The sequence below is a fragment of the Haliaeetus leucocephalus genome, unplaced genomic scaffold, assembly GCF_000737465.1.
Source record: "Haliaeetus leucocephalus isolate CR32 unplaced genomic scaffold, Haliaeetus_leucocephalus-4.0 Scaffold155, whole genome shotgun sequence".
Lineage (NCBI taxonomy): Eukaryota > Metazoa > Chordata > Aves > Accipitriformes > Accipitridae > Haliaeetus > Haliaeetus leucocephalus.
The window spans coordinates 468772-496064 of record NW_010972591.1 but is presented as its reverse complement, the minus strand read 5'-3'; the positions used below and the strand labels follow the sequence as shown (position 1 = coordinate 496064).

General features: G+C 39.8%; 1 protein-coding gene across 1 annotated transcript in view; it reads right to left on the bottom strand.

Moving 5' to 3' along the window:
- The window catches only part of GUCY1A2 (guanylate cyclase 1, soluble, alpha 2), a 147337-nt gene that overhangs the window by 97872 nt on the left and 22172 nt on the right, over positions 1–27293 (bottom strand). Inside the window, exon 4 of the mRNA XM_010562129.1 lies at positions 24313–25031. Coding sequence (XP_010560431.1) covers positions 24313–25031 — 719 coding nt within the window. The remainder of the gene's footprint in view (positions 1–24312; positions 25032–27293) is intronic.

Genomic DNA, 27293 nt, shown 5'->3' with positions numbered 1-27293 from the left:
TCAGATTTTGTGGATAATTATATCACAAATCCAAACTGGGATTTTCAGCACATATATACAGCAGGTCAAATCAAATCTTTTTTGGCTCTGAGCTACCCTGAATCTCATAGACTTAAAATGTCAGGGCAAAATGTTTAAGCTAACTCCTATCAATAAAAAAACCTATGCATGGAATATTGCTTTTAAAGAACACAGCAGTAGCAGCCAATGAAACAACATAATCAGTCACATACTTAAAGCAAAGCATCTAGAAAGGCAAACTCATGTAGTGAACCTCAGCTTCCATATATGTCATCTCAAAGCTTTGAGCTTTCAACAGGCTTTATGGGTTGTGATATAAAAACCAGTATAGGCTAAGCTATGATTAAACAGAAGAGGAGAAAAACCCGACCATTCCCATTGGTCTCATATGTCATCTGACAAGTCTTTTACATTAATGAAATCTTCCTCTGCCTAGGGCATGGCCATTCACCTTTCATATCTCGTAAGAGAGTTCCCTAACCATCAGGACTTAGATTACTGTGGTTTAGAAGTACCTTCAACACTCTCTGCACAACAATAAATGCATGCAAGCTAACAACAAATACATTTAAACAGAGAATTAGAGAATGTATCCAACTATCAGGGGAGTAAAGTATTGTGAAAGTCTTGCAAATAGGAGAACTGATGGCAAAATAGAATCTAACTGATTTAAAACGGCGCTTCATCATTTTATGAAAAAGTTCTCCGCAACACAGGAAATTGCACCCTTTAGGGTCCTAAAAATATGCACTCTTACTGGGATTATAATGAAAAACAGTCAACACAAAATGAAAAATTCATTTTAGCAAAGTCAGAAGCACTGAAGAAACAGAAAGAATTGTTACAGAGGATGAAATGGAAAACGAAAATACCTGGAACATTGGAGAAGGAAGGAGTAAATTACAGATTGGTGTAATAGGAAGACTACTTAGAAGTACTAAAATAGTTGAATATAGCCAAAAGGATGAAGAAATTAACTGAACACAGTGCTACAATCTTTTAGATACGTTACTTACTCACCTCATAGCTATGAGCAACTAATTTACTCTTTCCAAATTACTTCCTTGTTAGGTACAAATGGGACCAATGCCTGTTTTACTAGACAGAGCTGATGTGAAAAGTAGCTAATGTCTCTGATGTGTCCCATCAGTCTCTAATTTGCTACAGAGAGACTCTAAACCAAAACTCCAGGTTTGAAAAGGAAGTAGTATTAGTTCTGAGTTTTTTTAAAAGCTGCTTTTTCCCCTTAAAAAGAGAAATACAATGACGTTACTAAAATATTAAATACAATTTAAATCATAAAGATTTCCATGGAAAGGATGCTGACTGTTTTACCTCCTGGAAAGAAGAGAGGGAAAACACTTACTACATCAATTGATACTACTAAGAGCAAGATAGCACTCTGAAAATGCAAAGGGATGAGCAGGAAAACTAAGACATTTTTTAAATGTTGTCAGGCTGTATAGCTCCTGAGATGAGGGCATGAGGGAGCCATAAATACTCCTCTGAAAACAGATTCAAATGCAGGTGCATGTGGGGTAAAATGAAATCAGAATGGGTGCCTTCAGCAGAGTAGCACCACCCTCATGGGCATCCCCAATGAGAGCCACTCCACTCAGCTCCCCAGAATGCTGCTTCCTGATAGAAGCAGTCAAGAAACAGCTTGTGTTGCTAGTATTTATAAATTTTGATATGAAGATGGAAATTCTGAAGAACAAAGTCCATGAATGATACCTTCCTTGATTCTGGTAGAGATGTGGGTTTATCCATTAAGTTTATTATTTTAATACTTTAGTGTGCCTAGGAAGCTAATTAATTAGACTGATACTTTGTTGTGGTATATAACAGAGAAAAAGATGATCCTGCCTCAAACGATATAAAGTCCATACTAAGGTGGGGTTTTTTTCTCTGTCAAATATGAAGGTCAGACTTTTATGTTAAATTCCATTTGTTCCTTTGTACTCTGACTGAAATAGATCATGCTCCATGCAGTCACTAATTAACATTCACAAATATTCTTTATTTCATTAAAGCACTTCAACTTGAACAAAGAATTAAAGGAGAGATTTCAGTTCCAGCACTTCAGAGTTACCCTGGTAATAGCTATAAGCAGAATTTGGTTTTGCGCCTCTAAGACTCAACTTCACTGTGAGAACAACACAGACCCACCTGAGGAGTAGCAGATGGGGTCTATATCTCAGCAGGTCCCTTCCTGTATAGTCTGCCGGAGCTGCAATTAGCTCACACCCTTTGCATCCTCAGTGTAAACTCAAAGCTGAGCTACCTTAATCCATGAGCAAAAAGTTACTTCTGTTTCCTCATCTTCTTCATCCCCACCAAAAGATACAATATTTTAAGAAAATTCCAAGATCCAGACAAGCTAAGCATGGGTAAAGGTAATAGTTTTATAATGCAGGAATGGTAAAACTAGACAGTGGATTACGAACTAAATTGTCAAAGGGGACAAAAAAAGATGCACGTATGTGCCATGCTACATATTCAGTGCCTCACCCTAGAACAAGAACACAGCATAGCACACTGCTATGCTGAACATGATTTCGGGTGCCATTTCTGGTTTCAAAGGCTTGCTCTTGCAGACGAACCTGCAAATGCAAAATACAAAGCCCGTTTCTGCTTTGGATTTCAAAAACATTAGATACAATTTTACAATATATTTTTATTTAGTTTTCTATGGCCTTTTATTTTGAGAGATTCAGCTCTGAAGAATTACTCTGGATGGCCATCATTGCTACACTTACAGTTCAAAAAGTATTCTGCCATTGCCATGTCTGTCTTTGGCTGAAGCACTTCTCTGTGTTACTGCTTTACACTTGTGCTTCCTAGCTCTTGCATTGTCTAGCAACAGGGGTTTTTTGGATACTCATTTGTCATTAAGTCTTACAGATTTAAATATATATATATAAATCTTACTGCTTTTAATATGATAATATTTTCTTAGATATTTGTAAGGGCTTTTTATTGGAAGGACTTTCTACTGTCCCAGCAGATGGATTCAGTTCAAGGTCCTTGTTGACTAGATCTGAGAACAAACTATAAATGGTTTGGACTGTGAAAATGATATCAGGACTGCTGGCTTGGCCTTATGTCAACACATAGCATGGCTTATCATGTGATGTTGTATTTAGCCAACAATTTCATACCAAAACAAAGAAAACATTTTGTTCTTATTGGATATCTGAAATGTCCAAACACATCAACTTGCTCGAACCCCAGTAACTTATTTATTACTATAGCTTATCTTCCCTGTGAAAGAGTCCATTAATAAACAAATAATACTTGGACAGTCACATCATAACTGAAAACACACATAAAATGTCAAATGTTTTCACTCCAGTCATCAAGATATATGAGAAAAACTTTGTGCTTTTAAAATATTTTTTCTGTTTCTTCTTCCCTCCCTACTTACAGCATCAATGGATTTTTTACTTAAAGATTCAGTGACACTTCTAAGATACATAGCACAATGAGGCAGCTTGTGGCAGACCTGTAATATGGACATAAAGAAGCTAAAAGAAAAACATTTCACATTCAGAAGCCTCAGCTTTCTAATTTGTGCTGCACTAGCAAGTACCTGTAGCCATGCAGACTGAAGTATCACTGAAATCTCAACAACTTGTCCCACCTACTGCCTTACAGAACAGGGATCCCCCAGAGGAGCCCAGGTGGTCAGCTTCATGAGCAAGCGAGCCCAAAGGGCTAGAGCTCTTTTCTCACCAGTCCTCGTTCAGAAGATAGCAGGATCGCCACTCAGATGTATAAAAAGGATTCAGCACTTGCTTTTCATACAAACAACATTCGTTTGTATCTTGGTTTAGATCTGAAGATAGAATAGCTCCACTTGACTTAGTATTGTTCAGTGTCTAATATATACAGCCTCTTACTGATTTATGCATAATTCTAAGAAGATTTTGAAAACTTCATTTTACAAAAAAAATCACACACTAAATGGAATATATATGACTCAAGAGACTCATATTTTCAAAAATAACAGAGAAGAAAACATTTTAAATCTCTAATTAAAACTATCTAGTAAAACCATTAGGGAAAATTGCCAGCCAATAATAATAGTATTACAAACCAGTCTCATTTGCCAGGTAACGATGGAACTTCAAGTGCAATTCTACATTTCAAGGGTGCTTCCTCCAAGGCCTACTGTCCTGAACAAAAATCTAAATTACTGGGAGGTAACATCTTCTTTCATCTAAAGAACACTTTTAATTCAGTCTATCTCATATTGCTTTTCATGTTCTAAATGTATAGGAAATAAATGTGGTTTTATTTAGCAATATGGATTCAGAGAAAGGAATTGTTTCATTTGACACTGACAGGCAAACACTTCAAAAGTAAAATTTTGCAAATGCCGAACAGGACACAGGTATACTGTGAACTCCTAAAATCTGTGTTTATTTTTCATTTATCAGTGCTTTTCCTATACAAGCATATGTAAATAATTATATATATGGTCTCACTGTCCAGTGTGCAGTTTGTCCATGTATTACCAGAATAACTACAGAAGGTGCACTGTGTTGTGATGATTACCTAAAGAGCATAGTATAAACAATGATTACAGACGTTACGCTTTTCTAAAAGTAAACATGGCCACATGCCATATTTTAGATCAACTAAGAGATCATTTTAAAATATTGTATTATTATTAATAAATTCAAAAGTAGGAAAATTCTGAATTTCCAAATAGCAACAATGGTATAATCAAAATATGCACTGATGACTTTACTCATGTGTTCCTATTTACTTAGCAGAAATCTTTAAAGTAGAAAATGAAAACCCTTAAATGAGAAATAAAAAAAGAAAATCAAGCAAACTGGTACTCTTAAAAGTAAGTACACTGGTGGATTATCAACAGCATTACATTGCATAAGTAAAAAGATACTTTTTCACCTTTTCAGACTCCTGTGCAAAGCAGATAAGACAGGTTACCATATAACTGTTCTTTCTATCTTAAACAAAATGTGAGATAACAGAAAATCAGACTTTCTGAATTACAATTTGATTTTAGTTTTAGAATATGGTGCTTCTGTAATTCCAGCAATAGGCTACTTAAAGGAATATATTTTTGTCTGTTCTCACCTTAGCTAAAATCCTGCCTCTTTCATAGTAATTTGCACAAATCCTGTTGAATTTAGTGGAGACAGGACTCCTCTTCCAACGAAGATAAGCATTAGGTAAACATTCGTGCACCAAGCTCTTGTGCAAGTGCAGTGCCAAGTACAAGATTCTGTCTGGCGCTCTCAACCTCGTTTGTCTATATAAGAACTCATTTGTTTCCTATAGCTTTTTTTCTTTTCCCAAATCCAAATGTTTTACAAAAATACATGTATAACAAACATATTAACACTAAATGGGTCCCACTAACTAGGGCACTCAGGTAAATTTTTCAGGATGTTTCTGATCCCAGTTTAAAACAATCCTTCCCCTCCCACTCCTTTGGGAGAGGTTATTTTAAATCTAGATCACTTCCATGAACAAGAACAGAGAGTTATATTATTAGGTTCTTCTCACAGATCTGCAGTAGCAGATTGACAAATATCCTTTACTGATACATTTCTTCAAAGGGAATAGACCTACAAATTAAACTAATTTCTCAGTCTTACTTCTGCTAAAGTGAAGACAGGTTTACTCAAGTCCTTTATAATCTGCACTGGGATATCAGTCCTGCTCAGGAGAATGCCTTATTTTTGTTCATTTTCTCTAACTCAAGTGGGGAAGCACCAGGCAGCCTTTAGGTAGATTACTACCTACAAATACAAATGCTTGAAGAATTACACCAGGGAAAGATCTGTTAAGCTTAAACTCCCAAGGCATTTTTTTATGACATGTACAGCACTTCTTTCAAGAAGTAAGCCTCGTGCTTTTTGATCTATGGGGGGATCAGAAACCGTTTCTTTTTTTTAATTCCATAACACATTACTGAATATTGATCATTTGTGCAATTTTCACTTCGGCAGACACAATTTGCAAACACATGCAGAAACCCTAAAAACGTTAATAACTCTTCAGCTTGTTAGAAAATGGAATCTGTTTTTCCCCCACGTGTAATCCTTCTGCTTCCCCAGTCATGTTCGAAAGCTCAGTTTGAACAGCAACCACTAATGCTTGCTGTATAATACACCATAGAAAGCAATTAACAGAGGGAAGCATAAGGCCATCTCTAATCTGGCAGCTAGCTATTTCTGACATAAGTTTGAATATTGCATAGCCAGGAAAAGCATTACACATCTCCTTTCAGAAAAGGACCCTAAGTAAGAAAGTACCCATGCATCTGCTTAAAGAAGCCTCCTCAGTATCCACTACTGTGAAGACTATTCACAGGGGTAAAAATTTGCAGTGATGTACCCATTAATTTGGATGACTCACTGCCACAATTCTTTTAAAGTACCAGGGCTAACACAGCTAAAGGGTTGAGGCTTCTCAGTGGGTGCACCAGGCAAGGACCTGGAGACCCTGAAGAACCAAAGCTGTGCTTTATTCAAGGAGAAGCACATTGCACAAGAAAGCCTTGCCCACGGACAGGGAAGGAGGACTCCTCTTGCTCCAAACTGCTCATGAAACACAGATAAGCTGAAGGTGGTTATAGACAAAGGGATTAGAAGGTGGTCAAACAAAGAGCGAGGAACATGTCCTACAATATTTTGTTCAAAAACATCCAGTAGTCATAAGTGATATAAAAAAAGAAAGTCCTTGTCTTGAGAAATCCTTGTGCTTATGTTCCTTGCAATTCTGTCACATCCTTGCTAAAGGCATTAAACCATAAGCCCAGAGGACCTACATCTTATGGGCCTCTTCAGCATAGAGGAAAGCACCAGGAGGGAGCAAGGTGGCTCAGGCATAAGTTCTGGGGCTTTCTCTCACTGACAAGATCAGGTACAAATTACTAGGAAAGTAAGGACAGTGACATTCATTAAAACAAGGTAACAGTAACAAAGTGTATGTCAGAAATTTGATCATAAATGGCTATGTTATATACAGGATCATAGCAAACTGAGCTTAAACTGCAAACTGAACATATATCTGTGCTCAACCATGATATATTAGGATGTTCTTGTATTTTTTCCTACGTAATACCTATCTGCTTACAATCTGATGCAGAGACTGTATCACCCTACATATCTACATACAGGCATGAACTATAGACCCTTTTGGGTAATGCACAAGTATAAATAATAAAGGCAAATATAAAAGATACATAGGAGACCTTAGCTGGAGGACTGTTTGGGCCTCTCCCACATAACATCATGTCCACCTGCAGTCACATTAAGATCTTACCTTCAGACCACAGTTTTAAACTGAAAACCTTATCTTAGATAAAGTTTCCAGCACACAGATTATCAGAGACTAATTGATCAAATCAAACCCTGGAGAATGCCACAAATGATTTAACGGTGTTTCACTGCTGACTTAGAGAAAAGTAATCAGGTATTGGATCCAAAACAGGACACAAGTCCACAAACAACCAACATTTTATGCACTTTTAAAACTTTTTTGGTTAGGAAAAAACATAGTACTGTGATGGGAAAATGGTGCTACCATAATGGACTTCTGTAACTCCGGATAAGAACCAGCACTGCCTAGCTGCAGCACAGGGAGAGAGGTGGGATGGTTTGGGAAGAAAGGAATTAGAATACGAAATGCAGCAAGAACAACAGTCACACAGTGTAGTAGCTAAAAGTGATGTCTGGGAGAAAAGGTAACTCACTGTTTCAGTTGTCCTCAGCAGGTACAGTGCCAGGGGCACCGAGCAGCATGCCTGTAGGGAGGCAGGCATATGGAAAAGGCATTCCTGCCTGCACAAGGGCAGGTTGCCTATTGCATCTGGAGGAGCACAGTGGGGGCTGCAGATCACAGTCTTCTGGGGTGACCATCTCCTGCTTCTGCAAGAACTCCTGCATTCTGAACTCTGTAAATAAAGTAAAAATGTCCAGGACTGTCCTCTGGTGTGGCAACCAACAGGCAAGGAATTGTGTGGGTCCACACGACTGACCTCCTTCACCCTCACAAACAGAGTGGTCACATCCAGATTCCCCCTGGGAAACTCTTGACCCTGGGCCAGGAAATGTTTTGGAGATTACTAACTGCTACTAGCCAAAATCATGCCAAGAAGCATCTCACCATTTAAGAGTACAAACAATTGCTTTGCAGACCTCCAAATGTTTCCTGGCAGTGCTCAGGCCACTAGTCCACACATGGTCAGTGATAATGTGGTATGATCTCCACACTCCAGCTGTGGGCCTGGGAATGGGGTTGCAGTGGACCAGATGTGGAAAGCAGACAGCAAGTGAAGAGTCAGGGTCCTGGTTTAAAGAGGTGGTCATACAGGTGAGGAGAGTATGAAAATGGGTGAGAGAGAGGGCACAGCGTCTCTTCAGGGGACAAGACAGACATGATGTTTGCTTTGCATGTAGTCAGCTCATATACTGATTGATACAGTTCATTTGTAACATTATTTAAAAACATGTATTTATTCTCCATCACAGCTCTTTCTTTTGAGCGAAAGTAGTGTTAGCTGTTTGCTAATACAGAATATCACTGATTTGCCTCAGTGATGCTCAGCTGCAACAAGGTTGGGACCAGCTGAACTGAACAAAAGCATTTATATAACCATTTCAAAAAGAACAGCACTGCTGCAAGACTTAGGCATGCAGCAGTGGTCCTTACTCAGTTGAGATCCATTCAGTGGGTAAGGAATTGGCTGGACGGTCACACTCAAAGCGTTGTGGTCAATGGCTCGATGTCCAAGTGGAGACCAGTGACGAGTGGCATTCCTCAGTGCTCAATATTGGGACCGGCACTGTTCAATATCTTTGTCGGCAACATGGACGGTGGAATTTTGTGCACCCTTGGCAAGTTTGCCAACAACACGACACCAAGCTGTGTGGTGTGGTCGACACACTGGAGGGAAGGGAAGCCATCCAGAGGGACCTTGACAGGCTTGAGAGGTGGGCCTGTGCAAACCTCGTGAAGTTCAACAAGGCCAAGTGCAAGGTCCTGCACATGGCTTGGGGCAGTCCCAAGCACAAATAGAGGCTCATTTACAGGCTTGTTACAGAGGCCCAATACAATGGGCGATGAGTGGACTGAGAGCAGCCTGAGGAGAAGGACTTGGGGATGTTGGTTGACAAGAAGATCAACATGACCCAGCAATGTGCATTTGCAGCCCAGGAAGCCAACGATATCCTGGGCTGCATCAAAAGAAGCATGACCAGCAGGTCAAGGGAGGTGATTCTCCCCCTCTGCTCTTGTGAAACCCCACCTGGAGTACTGCATTCAGCTCTGGGGCCCCCAACATAAGAAGAACATGGACCTATTGGAGCAAGTCCAGAGGAGGGCCATGAAGATGATCAGAGGGCTGGGGCACCTCTCCTATGAGGACAGGCTGAGAGAGTTGGGGTTGTTCAGCCTCAAGAAGAGGAGGCTCCAGGGAGACCTTACAGCAGCCTTCCAGTAAATAAAGGGGGCCTATAAGAAAGCCAGAGAAGGACTTTTTACAAGGGCATGTAGTGATAGGACAAGGGGTAATGGCTTTAAGTTGAAAGAGGGTAGATTTAGATTAGATGTAAGGAGGAAATTCTTCACTATGAGGGTGGTGAGGCACTGGAAGAGGTTACCCAGAGAGGTTGTGGATGCCCCCTCCCTGGAAGTGTTCAAGGCCAGGTTGGATGGGGCTTTGAGCAACCTGGTCTAGTGGAAGGTGTCCCTGCCCATGGCAGGGGGGTTGGAACTAGATGATCTTTAAGGTCCCTTCCAACACAAACCATTCTATGATCCTATGAGATACCAAAGAAACCTGAGCTCTGAAATGGAGCTGTAAGCTGAGAAACAAGAGATCACCCAGGTCTACAACATCCCTTCCCAACGTAATCAGTCTGGAGGCAGCAACATTTCTGTAAGGTCATTAGCTCTTAAACAGCTGCTCACGCTCTGTGAGAATTTTAGATAATTTCCATGCCCAGGGACCCTTGGGAGGTTGCTTTCCTGCTTATATTGCATAGGCTGTCGACCTGCTGCTAGGGAAAGCTGCACCACTGCTCAGCCAAACAGCCCCTGGTGCCAGCATGGCTCGGGCATCAAGTCACACTAGCAGCCATGACTTGGCTGCTCATTCACAGCTGGCCAGGCTGGATGAGTTTAGAGGTGGAGCTCGTCCACATTTTCCAGCAAAATACCACACAGTGTATTTTAGAGTTATCTGTGCGTCCACTATGTTCCTGGCCAGTCCTGCCAGTGCAGAGTTCAATACACAGGAGCAATGGGCTAACATGTCCTTCAAAGTTTCACCCAGCAAGACTATTCCCATACAGACACCTTTTTTCAGTGAAGATTCAATACCAAGAGCTTTGGTGATAGTGTATTTTATAGACAATGTTTTTATCTGTGCTACCAAAAACCCAACAGATCAAACTTTTTGCATCATTTCATGATCTCAGACACCTCACTCAGGTGTTGCTTCCCTTGGCAGATTGCAGGTTAATTCCCTGCATATTCTGATTTTGTAAAATAACACCCGCATTAAGATAACATTAACATTAATTTTAATGTATCTATTTTGATTGAAAAATCTTAACATAAAATCTTGGATCTGTCCTATTTTCTTAGTTAAGCCATTTCTTGGTCAAATTCTCCTTGACTTCACACAGAATTTATATCCTTACCTAGTAGTTACTCAGACCAGCATCTGACAACTTCACTGTAAGATCTGCCAGTGAAAAGAGCCTAGCGTTTGGCCTACAAATAGTCATTTGTAGGTGAAAACAGATCCAGAAATAAACACTTGGGCGAGTGGTCAATCAGTTCTTTCACCTCGTAATTTTGTAGAGCTGTACTTTGGCATAGGTGGAAAACAATGTGCTAGTCACTTATTGTTATTAATTCATTGGTAATTTCGTGGACATTTCCCATAATGAATACTACAATCTCTATGTCTGTAGTGACTAGAGAAACGAGTCTTAAAATGTCAATCAAATTAACACATACAAAAAGATAAAGCCTATACAGTTTTTTGTCACAATTTATTGAATGGTAAATTAATTTTAGAAGAAAAAGGATTTTTTTTCTTAAAAAAATTAATTATTTATGATTGCATCTTTTTTAAACTAAAAAAATAATACAGCAATACAGTATTGACGAAGTTAACAACTCCTATTTAGAAATAAAAGTCTAATTCCATGAACATGCCATATGGACAGCTTCTGTTACCAAAAGAGTTTCATGCTCAAGACATTCGTAGGAGCAGTCACCAAATATATTTTCTGCATTTAATGTCAAATTAGACTATTTTTCTATCCTTACTCAAAATAAGTACCTTCTCCCAAAGTAACCTTATTGAAACTGGGCTGATGATAACTAGTAAGACAAATCAAGAAGTAACAGCTTATTTATCCTGAGCAAAGGTACCATATTTTGGTCCCACAGTATCAGGATGATATACTTAGTTTAGAATTGTAACTTGATTTATATTGTCCGTTAGGGGTCAGGAGATCCTGACCACATCCGCTGGCACTTCTCTTTGCTTTTATACTCTCAGGCACACCTCACTACACCAATACTCACAGAACTAATGTTTTTTTATTGTTACAGTTGTTTCACAGAATATTCTGCTAAAAAAATCTGGAATTTCTGGACAGTGCAAGCACTGGGCTGCTAGGATGGTCCTTCAAGTCCCGCTAGTCCGGTATGGTACCCTGGTGCGTTCATCACATTCAGTGAGCCAACATATGATTATATGACACCATGGGAAAAAACAGATCAGAGCAAACAAGTCAGTTATTTTTAAATACTGTTTATGGATTTGTCAGTGTTATTCCCATGTCCTCAGAACTCTCTGTGGAGTTCCCCATCACCCAAAATGGCTCCAAAAGCCTTTCAGGACCCTCTGATGCTGCTGAACACAGCTAGGAAACCTCTCAGATGTTTCTGCATTTTTGGCTGACAGAAAATATTCTCAGCTATTTTATCCCCATATTCCCAGGAACAAATGCCAGAAACTGAATGTTCAAGACGCAGAACAGAAGTTATCCAGTAACTGAATCTGAAGCCTTCCTGAGCAAAGAGGAAATAGACTGTATCAGCAGTCCACTGAGATGAGTGAGAAAATTTGATGCCCTTTTAATGATTATGTTCCATGCTTCTTTCACATGGAAATTAAACAACACTACCTGTCTGCACAGCACTCACATAGTTGCTGTAGACAGTATTTTTATAGCATAGTTTTTCTTCAAAATTAAAAACTAAATACAATTCAGTGAAGCTGAAAAATCAAAGTTCTTTCAATATGAAGTATCTCCTTTAATATTTGCCAAGCACTGGTATTTTCCCCTTGGGTTTCAGTGGAGCTGAAATAAACATAGCCTCTTCTGTTCTTTTCTTGGTAGCTCTCCTTTATTGGCATAACAGAACTCCGGGAACAGGGGATCTCTTCGTTCCTTTTGCCTGACTTTTACCAGGTGCAATGTCCATGGAGGCAGAAAGTACTTTCGCAGGGGAGTCATCCAGAAGCCTGCACTGCAAAGGACTCTGAGCCACGACAAGCACAGCCAAGAGTAAACCCCAGGCTCTGTTAATCCATTCAAACATTCCCTCTGCTGGATGCCTTTGAGGCAACAAAGCAGAAAGCACTGAGGGTTTTACAAAAAATTGCAACAATTCTTTTATATTTAAGTTAAACATTTAAAATATAATTAATTTAGAATTCGCTGGGTATTCCCCATGAAAGTTTTACACTAATAAAAGAAATCAGTCTGTGGTCTATTGTATAAGATCAGTTTTAATATCATCCCTTTCTAAGCGAAGTCATGCAGATCAGGAGAAGCTACTTGATGACTGAAATCATCCAACACTCTTTATGAGGGGAAGGATTAAAAGATGAATGTAAGCTGCAAAGATCCTTGGCATCAGTGGAAGGAAGGGACATAACTGAGTCCCCTGATTCACACCTTATGCCTATTCTGGGGCACATGTCTCAGTGTCTCTGATCTTCCCTTCCCAAACAGAATCAAAGCAGCAGAATGTGCAGAGGTATTGCAGAGGAGCATACCCCCATCACACACAGAACGAAAAAGAAGTTAGTCTGCCCAGTTTTTTCTTTCTTCCTCAAGCCATTGCGCATGACTTTGCTTTTGTTTGGTGACAGATGTATTGGCCCTTCAACAGGCACGACTGAAGGCCTCCAAAGTTATCCTAGTTTGAATATCTTTACCCATTAAAATACCTGCTTAAGGAATGGATTTATTAATAGATTGCTTGCAAATTTGGGGTCATTCTTCAAATCCTCCCAAACACAGCACAGGCCAAACATTTTTATGCTCTAAGCTTTTATTTTATGAATTATCAGAAGCAGTTCTCTTTGTAACCTGCCAATGTAAGCCATCTTTTTTAAACACTTCAATAATATTATCTGTACTGCCTTAAGGAGGGTCCCCTAGACCTATTTTTTCATCAGAACAGACATTTTTAAAGCTACCAGTTCAACATTTGAGGAGGGAAGTACTAGACTGAAGTACTGAGATGTGACGTAATCAGACCCTACCAACTCCAGTCATGACAGCAATCCACTTTAGTGGCCACTGGAATATTCCTAGGAAGATGCTGTCGGAAAGACATAGCATAAAATCCTTATTTATGCAGATCAAATGATAGTTCATAACAGTCCCTTCTAGGCACAGGAGAAAAAAGATTCAATCTCTAAATTTTCACAGAAAAAGAAAGGTGATGCACAAGTGAAAATGAAATATGTTTATATTCCTCAAAGAGTTGCATAGACCCTGCTCTGCTAGTGGTTCTACAGTAGAGTAAGAGTCATTACAGAAAAAGCTGCATCCAGTGCGAACAAGATCAATTCCAGTTCTTAGAAAGAAAGAAGTAGAGTAACAAGTATTACAAAATACATAAAACTCACAAGGCAGAGAGAAACTACATTGGTCAAAATGTTCAAAATAATATTTAAATGTGTCTTCATCTAGGACTGAATTTTAAAATGTTTAGCTCTTTCTGAGGTGTCGAAGTACCAGATATTTATTATTTGTTTGCAATCTGCAAAGAGGAACAAGTTTATTCTGTTTTGCACCATTACAGGAAGAAAATTATGTTAGGAATATCTTACATGCCCGTCCCAGTTTGTTGGAAAAAGAACATTTAATTCTCTTTTCAGATACTCATTCTAAGTTCTCACTTATAAAAGCCAAAGGTTAGTGACAGGAACAAATAATATAAATATTATTTTATGGGTTAACTAATTTCACTTTCTTTAATCATGATGATACAAGGCGGGTGTGTATACTTTTTAAAAGGAAGTGTATCATAGATAGTTTTAGCTGGATAGAATGTGAATATATACAGTTATAAAAGGCATATTCAAAAAAACAACGAACAAGACAAACTACAAAATCTGAGGAATCTTCAAGACAGCACGTTACAAAACTCTGGATTATTTTTTTCCTTATGATGGCTTAGCACAGGCAGAAGAATCTGGGGACATCCCTGTGTTCCCTCTAAGCACTACTTTTGTGGTTTACATAACTTCTAAGTCTAACATGTTGGTTACTGAGATAACTTCTGTCTTAGCACGTCCTAAACCCCCACACGTGACGAAGGAATATTCACAGAGTAGCAAATCCACAGTTATCCAACCACTGATCTGCCTGGCTGGGCTGTATGCTTGAGTGATGACTCCATCCTGAGCCATGTAAAGAACTGCAAAGGAAAGGCTCATCCTTCCTGAGTGAGTACTCCTGGCTCCTCAACAAGCCATTTCACCATTGCAAAACACATGCTAAAACGATGATTAGAACTGCTGGCATGGACCGCCTGCCTGGCAATAGGTGATCTGCTGTTATTGAAACTGTCAGTCACTGCCCTTAAAAGACTCTGGAGAAAAGAGCAGGGTAAATATCACACATCCTTGGCAAAGAGTAAAGGCAGCAAAATGTTAACTAGATGAACTTACTCACATCATGCTATTTTCCACTCTACATCCATTGCTACTCAAAGATAATAGAAACACTGCACCTACGTATTAGCAAATCAGCACCTGGCTTTTGCAGATCACTTTTCTAAGTCTTGACTTTTGCAAATCACTATTATCTTACTCTTTCATACTACTGCTAATTATTCCTAATGCAAAATAAGCTAGGTGTTACTTCTTAGTAGTGTTCCTTTTCATTCAGGTCTTATGACCTACAAAATTCATGATGTCTGATTCAGCTACATTCCCAGAATATAAAAGTGGTCAAAACCAGGTACAAATGACAGGCAAAGTAATTTGCTGTCAGCTCTCTATTCTGCCTAGGTCCACAGCCCAGCAAAACATCAGCAAAGTTCTTATTTCATGGAGAGTTTCAGAACTTCAGAGCTTTGCCTCTGTGGAAATAAAGCATGAAGAATCCAGGACAAGATGCATGCACAGTGAGCTTGAATAAACAAATGTATTTAGAGTCAATCCATGCTGTCAACTACAATATAAACTCAAAAGACTAGATATTTATGAGACAGGATTGGAGGACCAAAGCCAAGTAGTAGAAAACTGGTCCAAAACTACTAAGCTACACTCAAAACCAAACAGGAAGGGAATCCCATGGTCCTAATCTGAGGTTTCAAGACAAAATTTAAGCTGGAGGGAAAAAGCTGAAAAATTCCTTTCCACTCCCTGGGCAATTTGGCCATGCAGGACCACTCTGCAAGTAACCTGGAGTAACTCAGGCTTGCTCTCAGGCAAGGAGCATGCTCCAGGAGCAGGATTAGCAGGAGATTTTGCCATTTTCCAAGTAGAAGTGACCTTACAACTGAGAGCTGCCAACACAGGTAGTGCCAGGCCTTGCATTTGCTGCCCCTCAGAGCAGTAAGCTTAGTGTCTGTGCTCAGAGGCACACCCAGGTGTTCTGTTCCCACAGCCTCTGACTTCCCACTCGTGCACTTGTGGGAGCTCATGCACGAAACCCACTCAATCCACAGGGAGACACTTGGGCTTTCCCCCTTCTTTCTAAGGCCACTGCAGAGACACAGAAAAGAAGCCTTAGCTCAACTACATGCATTGCCTATTTGCAAGTGCCAGGATGGGAGGGAGGAAAGTAAAGAGAGACTGAATGTTTCTACTTCAGTTCAACCATCCCAAGGAAAATGGCTTTTTATTGACATCACACCTATTCACATTAGAGGACTGTGATGCCATGAAAAGCACAGTACTCAAGAACTCACATGAGCAAATGAGGAAAAGGATAAATATGTATTGTGAATAACCAATACTTAATTTTAGTCACTAGAAGACCAAGGTAGAAAAAAATGCATTTTTGAAAATCAAAATGAATTGTGCCTGAGTATTCTCATTATGTAAAGTAAAAATTAATGAAATGCGCTTTTTTGATCCAGTTATGACATAGTGTAATTTAGAAACCCATTCAAAAGCTCTCAATCAAATAGAGAAAGATGGACATTTTCATGTGCAAGCAGCTTCCTTACCATAAAAAATTATACAAATCATAAGAGGGGAGAGTTCACCATGGAGTCAAATTGTTTTAATAGCCACTTGACTCAACAAAATAATTTCCAAACAGCTTCTTTGGTTTTCAGCTAATGGAAAAGGGAAAGGAGTATTTTATCTTTAGATTGTTACACTTCTTCAGTCCTATCACTGAAAACATTTAAAAAATGACATTTTCATTGGCCTGTCTTCAAGAAGAAATATTAAAATTTCTGGGCCACTTTCATAGTGTTATTAAAGTTCTCCGATGCACAACCGCTAGTGAGATAAGAAAGTCATGTCAACTATTGTTTCTTACAACCCATCACAGTCTCTAGAAGCAGTCAAGCCAGCCAATCCAATTCATCTTGAAAACCATCAAAGTCCAAACACATTTTGACAAGCAAACAGGTGGGATATTAGCATTAGCAGAAACAGAAGACACAATTTGATTCTGAGAGCACCAGGAGTCTGCAAAGCAATGGGAGTTTAGTGTCAAAGGCTGACTGACTGTGAATAAATCAGCTCTTGGAAAAATTAGAATTCCTAGATCATAAGTGACAGATGTCCCTCATGCTAGAATGACTTTCAGGCCACTTCATTTGAATTTTATTAGGAGAGGAGGAAAAACACAGTTACAGAGCAAAAGCAAAACACTTCAAGATTGTGTGTGGTGTGTTTTAAATTAGTCTGCCAGTGTCAGGACTGCTCATTTCATTCAGTTGGTCCAGAATAAAAATAAAAACTAGCAGATAAAAAATAGACTCTGAGTATTAAAAAAGGAGACAATGTACTTCCTGGATTTTAAAAATGGCTATTTTCATATAGTTTCCAATGGTCAACAAACACAATGGGAAAGTGCTGGCTGAAGCAAGGGGTAAGCAGGCTTCCTCACCAGCTGCTCCACTCTGCACACAATGTCCCCACAGACCTGGCTGAAAGTAGTGCAAGTGGTCACCAACCAGAGCGGTCTCATCTTCAGTTTCCAGTACACAGGGGACCTTATGTTCACAGGATGACACAGAAGCTGACAGTATGAACTTCCCCTGGTTCAAAAGGTGCTAGAGAAAATTATGGATGAGTGCTCCTGGGGCAGTTATCAGGTGCCACACCCTGGATGCCACTGCAAGAGGATGCGCTTTCATCCTGCAAGAGCTAAAAGCTGGGAGGGTATATTACAGAAAAGAACACCGCAGGCTTAAACTTTTTCTTATATTTTTCATTAAGCATTGTCTGTTGGTCACTGTGAGAGTCAGCATGCTGGACCAGATGGACTTTTGATTTGATCATACGTGGCAAATACACAGCTGAGTGAATGAAAGAAAATACTTGACCTAGAGATGGTGCTTCCTCATACCATGGAAGAAGGACTAGATGAATAACTCCACAGTTAAACAAAACAATGGAAAGGGACAGGGGAAATTCCCACTGGCTTCCACTGAATCAGCCTACATTTTAAAATGAACAGTTTTTTATTACTCAGCATTTTTAAAAATCTGGCCATTCACTACATGTCTGTTATACACTTTAGAATCTAACTTTCCAGATACGGGGTTTTTTTAATCTTGGCTCTGGACTGGTTTATTTTTATTTATTTTGCATTTATCTAAATCAGTACACTGGGACAAATTCCTGCTGGTGCAGTCTAGCTCATCTACCACAAACCTCTCCTCTCCACTGACAACAGATAAGGCGTTGGCTCAGACAGCCTGCACAATCAGTAGAGCTATAAAAAGCTGACACTACCATTTTGCTGGACATTTTATCATTACAGAGTTGGTGTTTCTTGAAAATCTGAATTTTATGTGGTATTTGGAACTTCTTGCAATATGAAATTTTCAGAGGATTCTTTTTGTCAAACCCAATGTTTCAAATTTTAAATGTTGTGTTATAATTTATAACGTGAAACTTTTTCCTAATAAAAAGAATTTTATATCTAAAATTATTGACCAAAACATTTTAACACAATTAAATCCAGAACACATTTTGCCAAACTCCTGGGGAAGTTGTGATTTTAATAAAATGGCATATTCAAAGAGATTCATTCCACCAGAAGAATTCTGGCCAGCTTCAGTAATGCAGTTTAAGGTGCCAGCTTTATTCGTAGACAAGTTCTCTAAATTAAAGTGTTTGCAGGCCTAACAGGAAGTCAAAGGCCAGTGAGTATCCCTATAAAAACTGATTTATTTCAAAGGTGGAAAAGGGCTGTTAGTCTGAGCAGGAGAGCAGTAGTACAAGGAAAATACAGCTGCACAGTATCTGGCAGGGAAGCAAATAACTTCTTTCATGACTCACTTTCAACTTTCTTGCCAACTGCATGCCAAGTCACAGTTTCAGAAAGGCACCCACAAACCAGTGCTGGCAGGGCTCATGCTGTCAATCTGTGCACCAAGAGGACCGGGTCTGGATCGAGGCCCCGGGGACGCAGTGGGTCCCTGCGAGGGCAGCCCCGTCTCCTCTCGATCTGCGCAGCAGTGATGGCACAAGAGTGGCACATGAGGAGGACATTAGCCAGGAGAGGAAAACCAGGAGGGTCAGTCCTTGTCTTCCCATTCAGCCAAAAAGTGAAGCAGCTCCAGCCATGTCACTGTACTGTCAAGGAGGCAAGTATTTACATCATGTCACAGATGGCCTTGTTCATTTGTATAGTCAGAAAATGACTGCACTCAGGAAGCACCCATCAGGAGCTTCCAGCCCCTGTCTGGTCAAGAAATGGCGGGAGGGCAGTCCACCTGCACTTACGCTACATGCACAACTTACTACTAGGTTATCATCAGCTTCATTTGGTCTTGTTCTCTGCAAAAAAAGACAAAGTGGAAAATTCCTACGATGCACTTTCAATGAAAAGTTGAAATTTGGCCTTGGTGGCAACTAAAAGAAAAATTTGTGCAAGGTCTCACCATTAAGGTGAGGGGGAAGTTATCAGGCTGCTCGAGAAAGGCAAAGTCACTGGGGCAGCAGAATCAGGTAATATTCACTGGGGAGACTGTGAAAATAAACAGCATATACAGAGAGACATGGTAAAAGATGATCTGCCTTAAAAACAAGTGACTCACAGAGATGAGGAATTGACTTCTATTGGAAAAGTATGAAAGGGGAAGTACTACAGAAGCTTAGATGGGAGACAGCAATGTTAATACCACACATGTCTAAGCGCAGTGCTCACAAGTAAAACATTCAAAGTCATGTCAACACACTTTCTGCACAGGTGAGAGTCAGGGAGAGACTTGTGTGCAAACACCGCGCCTGCTTTGCGCAAACACCTGGACGTGCTGCCAGGGAGGGAGCGGTGGTGCTTCCCAGATGGTCACTTGGCCAGGAGGACCCACCACCAAGGCCTGTGGGGTGCCTAGAGGAAGGCAGCTCCCGTCCCCCTGTGTGGCAGTGCACAACCATCAGTTCTCTCGCATGCCAGCACCATCGTGGAAAGCAAACCTCAGTGGATGGGCTTGACAGGGGCTTCAGAACACTTCAGCAGACAAGTTCAGACCCAGTCTTCCCAATTCAAATTGTATCTTATTCCATATGTGATTCCACTAACTTTCATTAAAGAGCTGTACTCTTGTGGCGTACAGCTGTATTAACCATGTGTGAGGCTATAAACAATCAATCCCAAATGGTTAATTGCCACAATAAATGTATTTTCGATTGTTGCAATAAATAATTGCTCTCAGAGAGAGAGGTGTAGAATGAGTTTTCTTAGAGAGGTGAAACAGCAATATTTGTGATCTTGTTATTTAGGGAGAACACCCGAAATTTGGAAAATCTGATTGCATGCAAGTGAGGGTCTCCAGTTAAACACAAAAAAAAACCCTGAATAAAAATTAGTGTGAAATGTGAAAAACAACAGAATGTTTGTACAAGAAGTAGAGCAACAGGGCCCTAATACTCCCTTCAGCATCTGGGTAGTACCATACTATAAACAACAAACAGTAACAAGAATTTAGCTGCATGGGAAAACTTAGAAACCTCAGAGGCCTATCACATTCAGCTTTTATACATCTAAAGAGCTGTATGTATACTAGGAAATCTGATCTAAAGACAGTCATATTTGTTCATACAGACAATTTTGAATGTGCAGAATAATCAAGAAAAAACCCAAAGCATCAGTGTGGATAACTTGATCTCTGCAGAAAATAAAGTGGAATGACAGGAGGGAAGGAAGAAAGGATGGAAGTAAACCATCACATCCTGTCTTACTATGGATTGGTTTGTACAGTTTGGTTCTTATTCTCCACAGACTTACAAGTGTGTTTAGTTGCAAACTCATGATAAGTTCAGGTAAAGTCAGTGAGACTGCTGACCTAATAAATTTATACAATTGCTTATTATTTTGAGGAATAAATGCTTGCATTGTCCACACATGTCCATTGTATAACGGAGACTGAAATTTCAGCCAAGCAAACATCAAAACATTAGAGTTATGACCCAGGAGTACGGATGGTGTTGAAAATTGGAATTAAAGCTATAGAGTCCATGTTCTTCGGGTAGGGAGTTCTTTTTCCTGTTTCATCCCTACAACAATGGGATCCTGTAAATGCTCAGAGCTCCAAGGAACAGCTGGTGACATATCAAATTAACAAAACTTTGCTGAGATATTGATGCACTGATGCATGAGGCTGTGCTTCTGCAAAGGTGTACATACATCTCCGCAGGAAGTGCTACCTATTGCTCAGACCTCATAGGCCTTACATCAGAAATTTAGGATAGTGTTATAGAACCAAGTCATTTATTCCAGTGGTTCAAATCCCAGCAAGTCGAAGCACACAAATGAGCCTTTGCATAAATGGGACAAGCACTAAGCACCCTGAAAGTCAGGATAGGTGTTTTTATTAATTTGCTTCTGGGTGCTGAGTTAGGGAAAGATCATGATTTGTGACATACTTTCATCTGAACACAGAGCTTGTATCAGGACTAAATGAAAACTGTTTTGTTATTTTGTATTTCTCACTGCAAGCCTGAAAAAAGATCTAATTTATGTATTGAAATGAAGATAAAAGTTCTTTGAAGAGAGGCTGAAAGGTCCTCTACTCACTGCAAAGCCTTTTAAAACATTTTTTTATTTCCTGAGGAACCACTGAGACATCTGAACAGCTTCAAAACTACTGCAGAGTTGTCTGGGTTGCATCCCTTCAACTGCCATTTAAAGTAACCAAGTCTGAAATGTGTTGAGGTTACTGCAGAGTCAGAATTTTCTAAAAAAAGATAAATAGCTGTAAGTGGGATGCAATTCCAGTCTGAACTGAATAGAGGTGTGTGGCAGAGAAATAGGAAAATACCTAAGTCAGTTACTGCCAACTTTTAAGCAGGGTCATGCTTACAGTCACTGATCTACCTGCCCAATATTCAACTTCGAAACAAGTGTTGGCAAATTGAAAAGAATTCCAAAATGAACTACATGAGTGACATGAGCTCTGGGAAAATAATACAGCATGCAGTTCCCAAGGTTCAGTCTATTTTTTTTTTTATCCAGGAGATATTAAGGACTTGAGCATGACATAACAGTATTGCCATGTCAATCCTCTCAAAATCTATGTAAGCAAGACAACCACAACCTCTGAATCTGTGCAACCTTTCATTTTGGAAAAAAAAGGAATATCTAGCAAAATGCATCACACCCTCAGCTTTGTGTAACTACTCACAAACAGACACCTTATGAAAGTGCTTATAAAACAAGTGAGTCAGAAGAAAATACCTCTTCAGCTAAATTGACGTACTCAAATTAATCCCCATGCCTGCAGCACAACATTTACGTCAGGTCCCCTGCACCTCACCATCACCCTTTTCTCTCTCATTTACACCTTACTGTCCAAGACACAATTTTTCTCCTAACTGCTGACAGACAAGGGATTTCCTTTACTGCCATTCCCTTTTACATGCTTCTCAAGAAAATCTGAATTGCTACTATGGCACTAGTGCTGACACTTGCTGTCCAGGATCTGACTCTACACGTGACCTTAAGACAGAGAGGGTCAGTGTCCCGAGTGGTAGCTGGGCCCACCATTGACTCATTACCCACCTGTAAGACACATGGTACAAACTACAGCAGTGACACAAGGATGTACTCAGAGCTGCATAGCTTGATGGTACAGAACAAGCTTTTGAAATCAGAGTTGCTTCCCAAACTGGCTGCTAAAACCTGCCTCCAGCAAGGTCCACTCCCTGCCACCTCTCCTGTGAGCAAGCCACAAGTGTATGAAACCTGCCCAGGTAAGAGAATGTTTTGTTTAACTTTTAATTAGATAGGGAAAAAAGTTTTAAAAGCTCCCCCCCACCCCGAAACCTTCTTCCTCTTCAGAGTGATTTACAGCAGATTCATGAAGAGCAGAAGATAGTTGAAGGGCTGTGATTCTGTCCCAGGGCAGGGGAAGGTGCCTGACAGGGATGGGCAGGCTCTGAGGGAGGAAGGAGCACAGCACAAGCCTCTTTCAAAGGAGAAACGATTGTGCTGAAAGGTAGCTCAGAGCCAAAACCTCCGAACTTTTCATACATTTCCTTTTCATAACTAAAAGCTAGGATGACTTTGAGGACAGATTCTGAAAAATAAACTCCTTTTTGGTTTTAAATAGGTTGAATTACATCAATTCATACAAAATGAACACAAGTTTGCCTCTCTTGGGGGAACATGTTGTTTCCAGGGGAAAATGCAGCAGAAACTTGTTTATTGGTGCCAAAGAGCAGTGCCAAAGGGGAGCTGGAAACATTGCTGCTGTCAGAAGTGGCTATATTTTGAAAAGAACTGAGAACTCAATACGCAGTTACCACAGGAGTCTTTCTGAAACTGGCCCACTGTGGGTAGCAAAAGAGGTGGAGTTTCTCAAGCCATATCCAAACCACCTAAACTGCAAATGTGGCACCCATAGGCAGAACTTAGGTGTCTAAGTATCCAGTGTGATTGAGATTGACTGTTCTTGGGTGCTATCTCTTAAAACCCCTGAAAATCAATAATTCCTTTACTAAGGGCAGCAGTATTTCCAAGGCACCCACACACAGGCTTTCAATGTAAGCATTAAGTACAAGTGCTTTGGTGCATAAAGCTGGAATCCAACATCACACCAAAAAGCTTTCCCACAATTCAACAATATGCAATGAGACAAACTCCATTCAACCTTTGGAGAGGTCCGCTCCAGAAAACATGTTCTCACCTAACTTACCTTGCATGAACTGAACCCAACATAGGGCTCCTAGTTAAGGTAGCTCTCTTCTAAAACACTGAGAGAAGAGGCAGTGTAGGAGGACAAGTGCTTATTTAAATGACTGGAAAGCATTAAAACTGGCATAAGTGATACTTGGTACCACTTATAGCTCTGGTTTCCTTGAGTGCAGGGTGAAAGATAAGAAGAAACACAGAGGAAAGCAGCATTTCCAAATAGGGAAGTAGGATATAATAAAGTAGCAGTGTGAACCCTGCAGTGAGAGTCTTTCAGAAAACATACTGAAAGCTATTCCCTAGTAAATGGCTTAATAACCATTATTACTGTCATAATATAGCTGGAATGAAATTAAGGATTAGATATGGGCATTTTGTAAAATTCCTCACCCTTTTGATTTAAGCTGCACTATTCAACTCCACAGCACAGAATTTTCTGAATGGCAATGTCACGATTTTCTACAACATCACAGGTAAAGCTTATAAATAATTTAGGAAAATATTCACTTGGCTGGGGAATACCACTTAGCCCCTGTTTACAAGGCATAAGTGAGCTTTCCAGAGTACACAGGACTTGAGCTGCCTCTCTCTGAATAAATAATCCTCTCCCATCACACACATATACACACATCCCCTTCCAAATTAATGTTCTTACCTTATCTTTATTTTCAGAGCCAGAATCCTCAAGTTTGGTGCGAATGACAAAGGGAGTAGATAACCTCAGGAGAACCCGTTCAAATGTGGCACTGATTTTAGGAGAAACTATGTCGAAGCAGTCTTGAAATTTCAGAGTTTTATGAGTGTCACATCTGAGCTGCTTTCTAAGACCTTCTCCAAGCTGAAGAACCAGCATGTTTGGATCAAACATCAGATGAAAGGGGAAAGCTCTGCAGAAGGTGCTGATGCTAATCCTCAGGTCTAAGGGGGACTGAGAAGTTCCATGTGGAAGTGCTTTTGTGATATTTGCATTTTCATGTTCTTTGATAAGGAAAGTCAGACAACTGCAGTTACCTGGGTTCGTCCCCTCTGAACACAAGTTATCATTAGTGACCTGTTCTACTTCCACTTCTAAGCGGTAAATCTTCTTTGCTGCTGCCTTTATCATTCCCATCATTGCAAATCCCACAATCTGATGTGGGTGAAAGTAATGAAGCATGAGATTGCCTTCAGGGAGCTCTTTGCATAGGAAAGAAGGGGATTCCAGGGTGGCCTGTCTTCCAAATGAAGTTCTAATGTGCTCCAGCAAAGCATCAAAGCCATTGAAGAAGTCTTGAAGGGTCCCACCTACAGCTCGAAGAACTCTTTCATTCTCATCAAAGCAGATATTGAAGAATTCCTCCCCAAACTTTTCTTGCATTTCCTCAAACTTCAGACCTATAGGACAATGAGACACTGATATCAACAACATAGTATGCTACTGTGTCACATTTCCCCTTTGTTCTCTACTTGCCCAGTATTTTTCCAAGTCAGTGAGAATGGCTTTTTCACTGGATACCTACGCATAGGACTTCTGTTTTCTCTGGTGGTTGGGATTAACCCTAGAAGCCATTTTTGCCTGTCACCTTAAGTCCTCATGCTTTCAGTTTGCTGTCACAGCCAGCTACTTGTGGGATTTACACTTGCCTGTCTCCTTTTTCCTTCTGGAAGCCAGGATACATTATAATTTCCCTGAGTTTTGCATGTCACATGCAGTCTGCTGTGTGAATGCACCCAGCCACAGGTGCATCCCTTCCATTGCTGACCTCAGCACTAATGAGGTTTCTGCTTTTATAGCCCCTCTGTTCACTGCCTCTATGAGCTCTTACCAGCTTGAAGAATAAGCTACTGGGACTCAAAGTCAGGCCTTTGGCTTTCAATAAGCAATGTAAAGCCCTGCACTCAGATGACACTTTAGTAGCTGGGAGAAGGGAGTTGTGGGTTTGGGGTTTTTTTTCAGACAAAATACTTTTCTCATTATAGCTATTGGGCACTGCCAGAAGATACAAAGGAATAATTACGTCTTTTTTGTTGCCTGCAAAGGAGAACAAAGCCTTTCCAGTTTAGGCTTCTACACTTACCCATCTTTAAAAAAACCCCTGCCTCTTAGAGCAATCTAAACTGCTAGTAAATGGGAGAGCTCTGTGACATCTCACAATGTCAATTCAAGTCTCCATCACAGAAATTCAAAAAGTTTTGATTTACAGAGGTGATAAGGCTGGTATTGCTGAAGAGATGAAAAAATAACAGTGATGGAAGCCCTTGGATACAAATGTGTATCAAATCCTACTCCAGTTTGCTATTTACCATTTTAAGGATAACCTAAAAAAAGTAATTTTGAGATGGTTATTAAACATTTTCCTCTGTCTTATTTTAGGGAAGACATACTCCGTTAAGTTTCATCTGTATATAATCCCTGTATCACTTAGTCGAGTTACAAAATTAATCAGATATGTTTGTATTGTTCTAAGTTGTAATAGAAGAAAAAGAAGTATGAATCAGCTCTATGATGTGAATTACAAATATCCAGCAAGAGTTTTCAAAGGAAATTAATATAGGAATTAACAACATAGTTCCTTCAATGTACTGAAATAAAATCAAATCAAATCAAATCACATTTCAGTCAACTAGCCCAATACCTTAAAATCTATCTTGCATTCTAACAGAAATGAAGGTCTTTTATTTATTTCCTAAGGGCCCAACAGGCCCTTTATTTTAATGTGTATTCGGCATGCTTTTTAACATTGATAAGATCACAGGGGATTACTGAACTTCTCATTGTTTGTTTAGATTGCCAGTAGGCCTTTAAATTTGGAACAACACTGTGATTAGTGACTTCCATGCCCAAGAGGTATAACAGGGGACAGAAGAAGTCATGCATCTGTTGTTTGTGGACAATAACCTTTGATCATCTCAAGGCAGTGTCTGAACTGCCTATGTGCACAGGCATAGTTACAACAATCAATATTGACAAGTGATCTGAGCATTCCACAGCTTTCCAAACTATCTGCAACAATAGTTTTGTTTGGACCTTCAATATGATTAATAGCAGGATAAAATGCATAAAATTACGTATATAAACAGGACAACATGACAACATGACAAAGCATATTTTATAAAAGAAGTAATAGCAATAATTTGGGAAAGTTCATTCAAATGCCATTACTCATAATCAAATTTGGTCACTAAACTAGGTTATTACAAAAATATTCCCAGGATCTTTTATGACCACAGATGGTCAGATCTGCACCTAAGCCAAAAGAAAGTACCTCTGGTACACAATGCCCCCTAATATCCTGACTCAGACGACAGCGTGCCAATTCCTGACTCATTACCACTACATCTGCATAACATAGTACTGTAATATCTTCCATAAAAATACTGACTATAACCCAAAAAGAATTAAATTCTAACCTATACCAATAACATTGTCATAATTAGATTAATAGCAAGGAGCTAAGAAATGATCATATTCATATCTGTACACAAACACACATGCATACTTTTAAATCTCATTGTTCTGTAGAGCAAACTGTGGTAGCTTTAGAAGTCTGTCTGTAAAAGTGAGCACTCTAGCAGGGGCACCCAAGACTGTAAGATTGTAGAGGCCCTGAAAGCAGGAGAACAGGACAGCATCAGAAACCCCTGGACTATTCATAC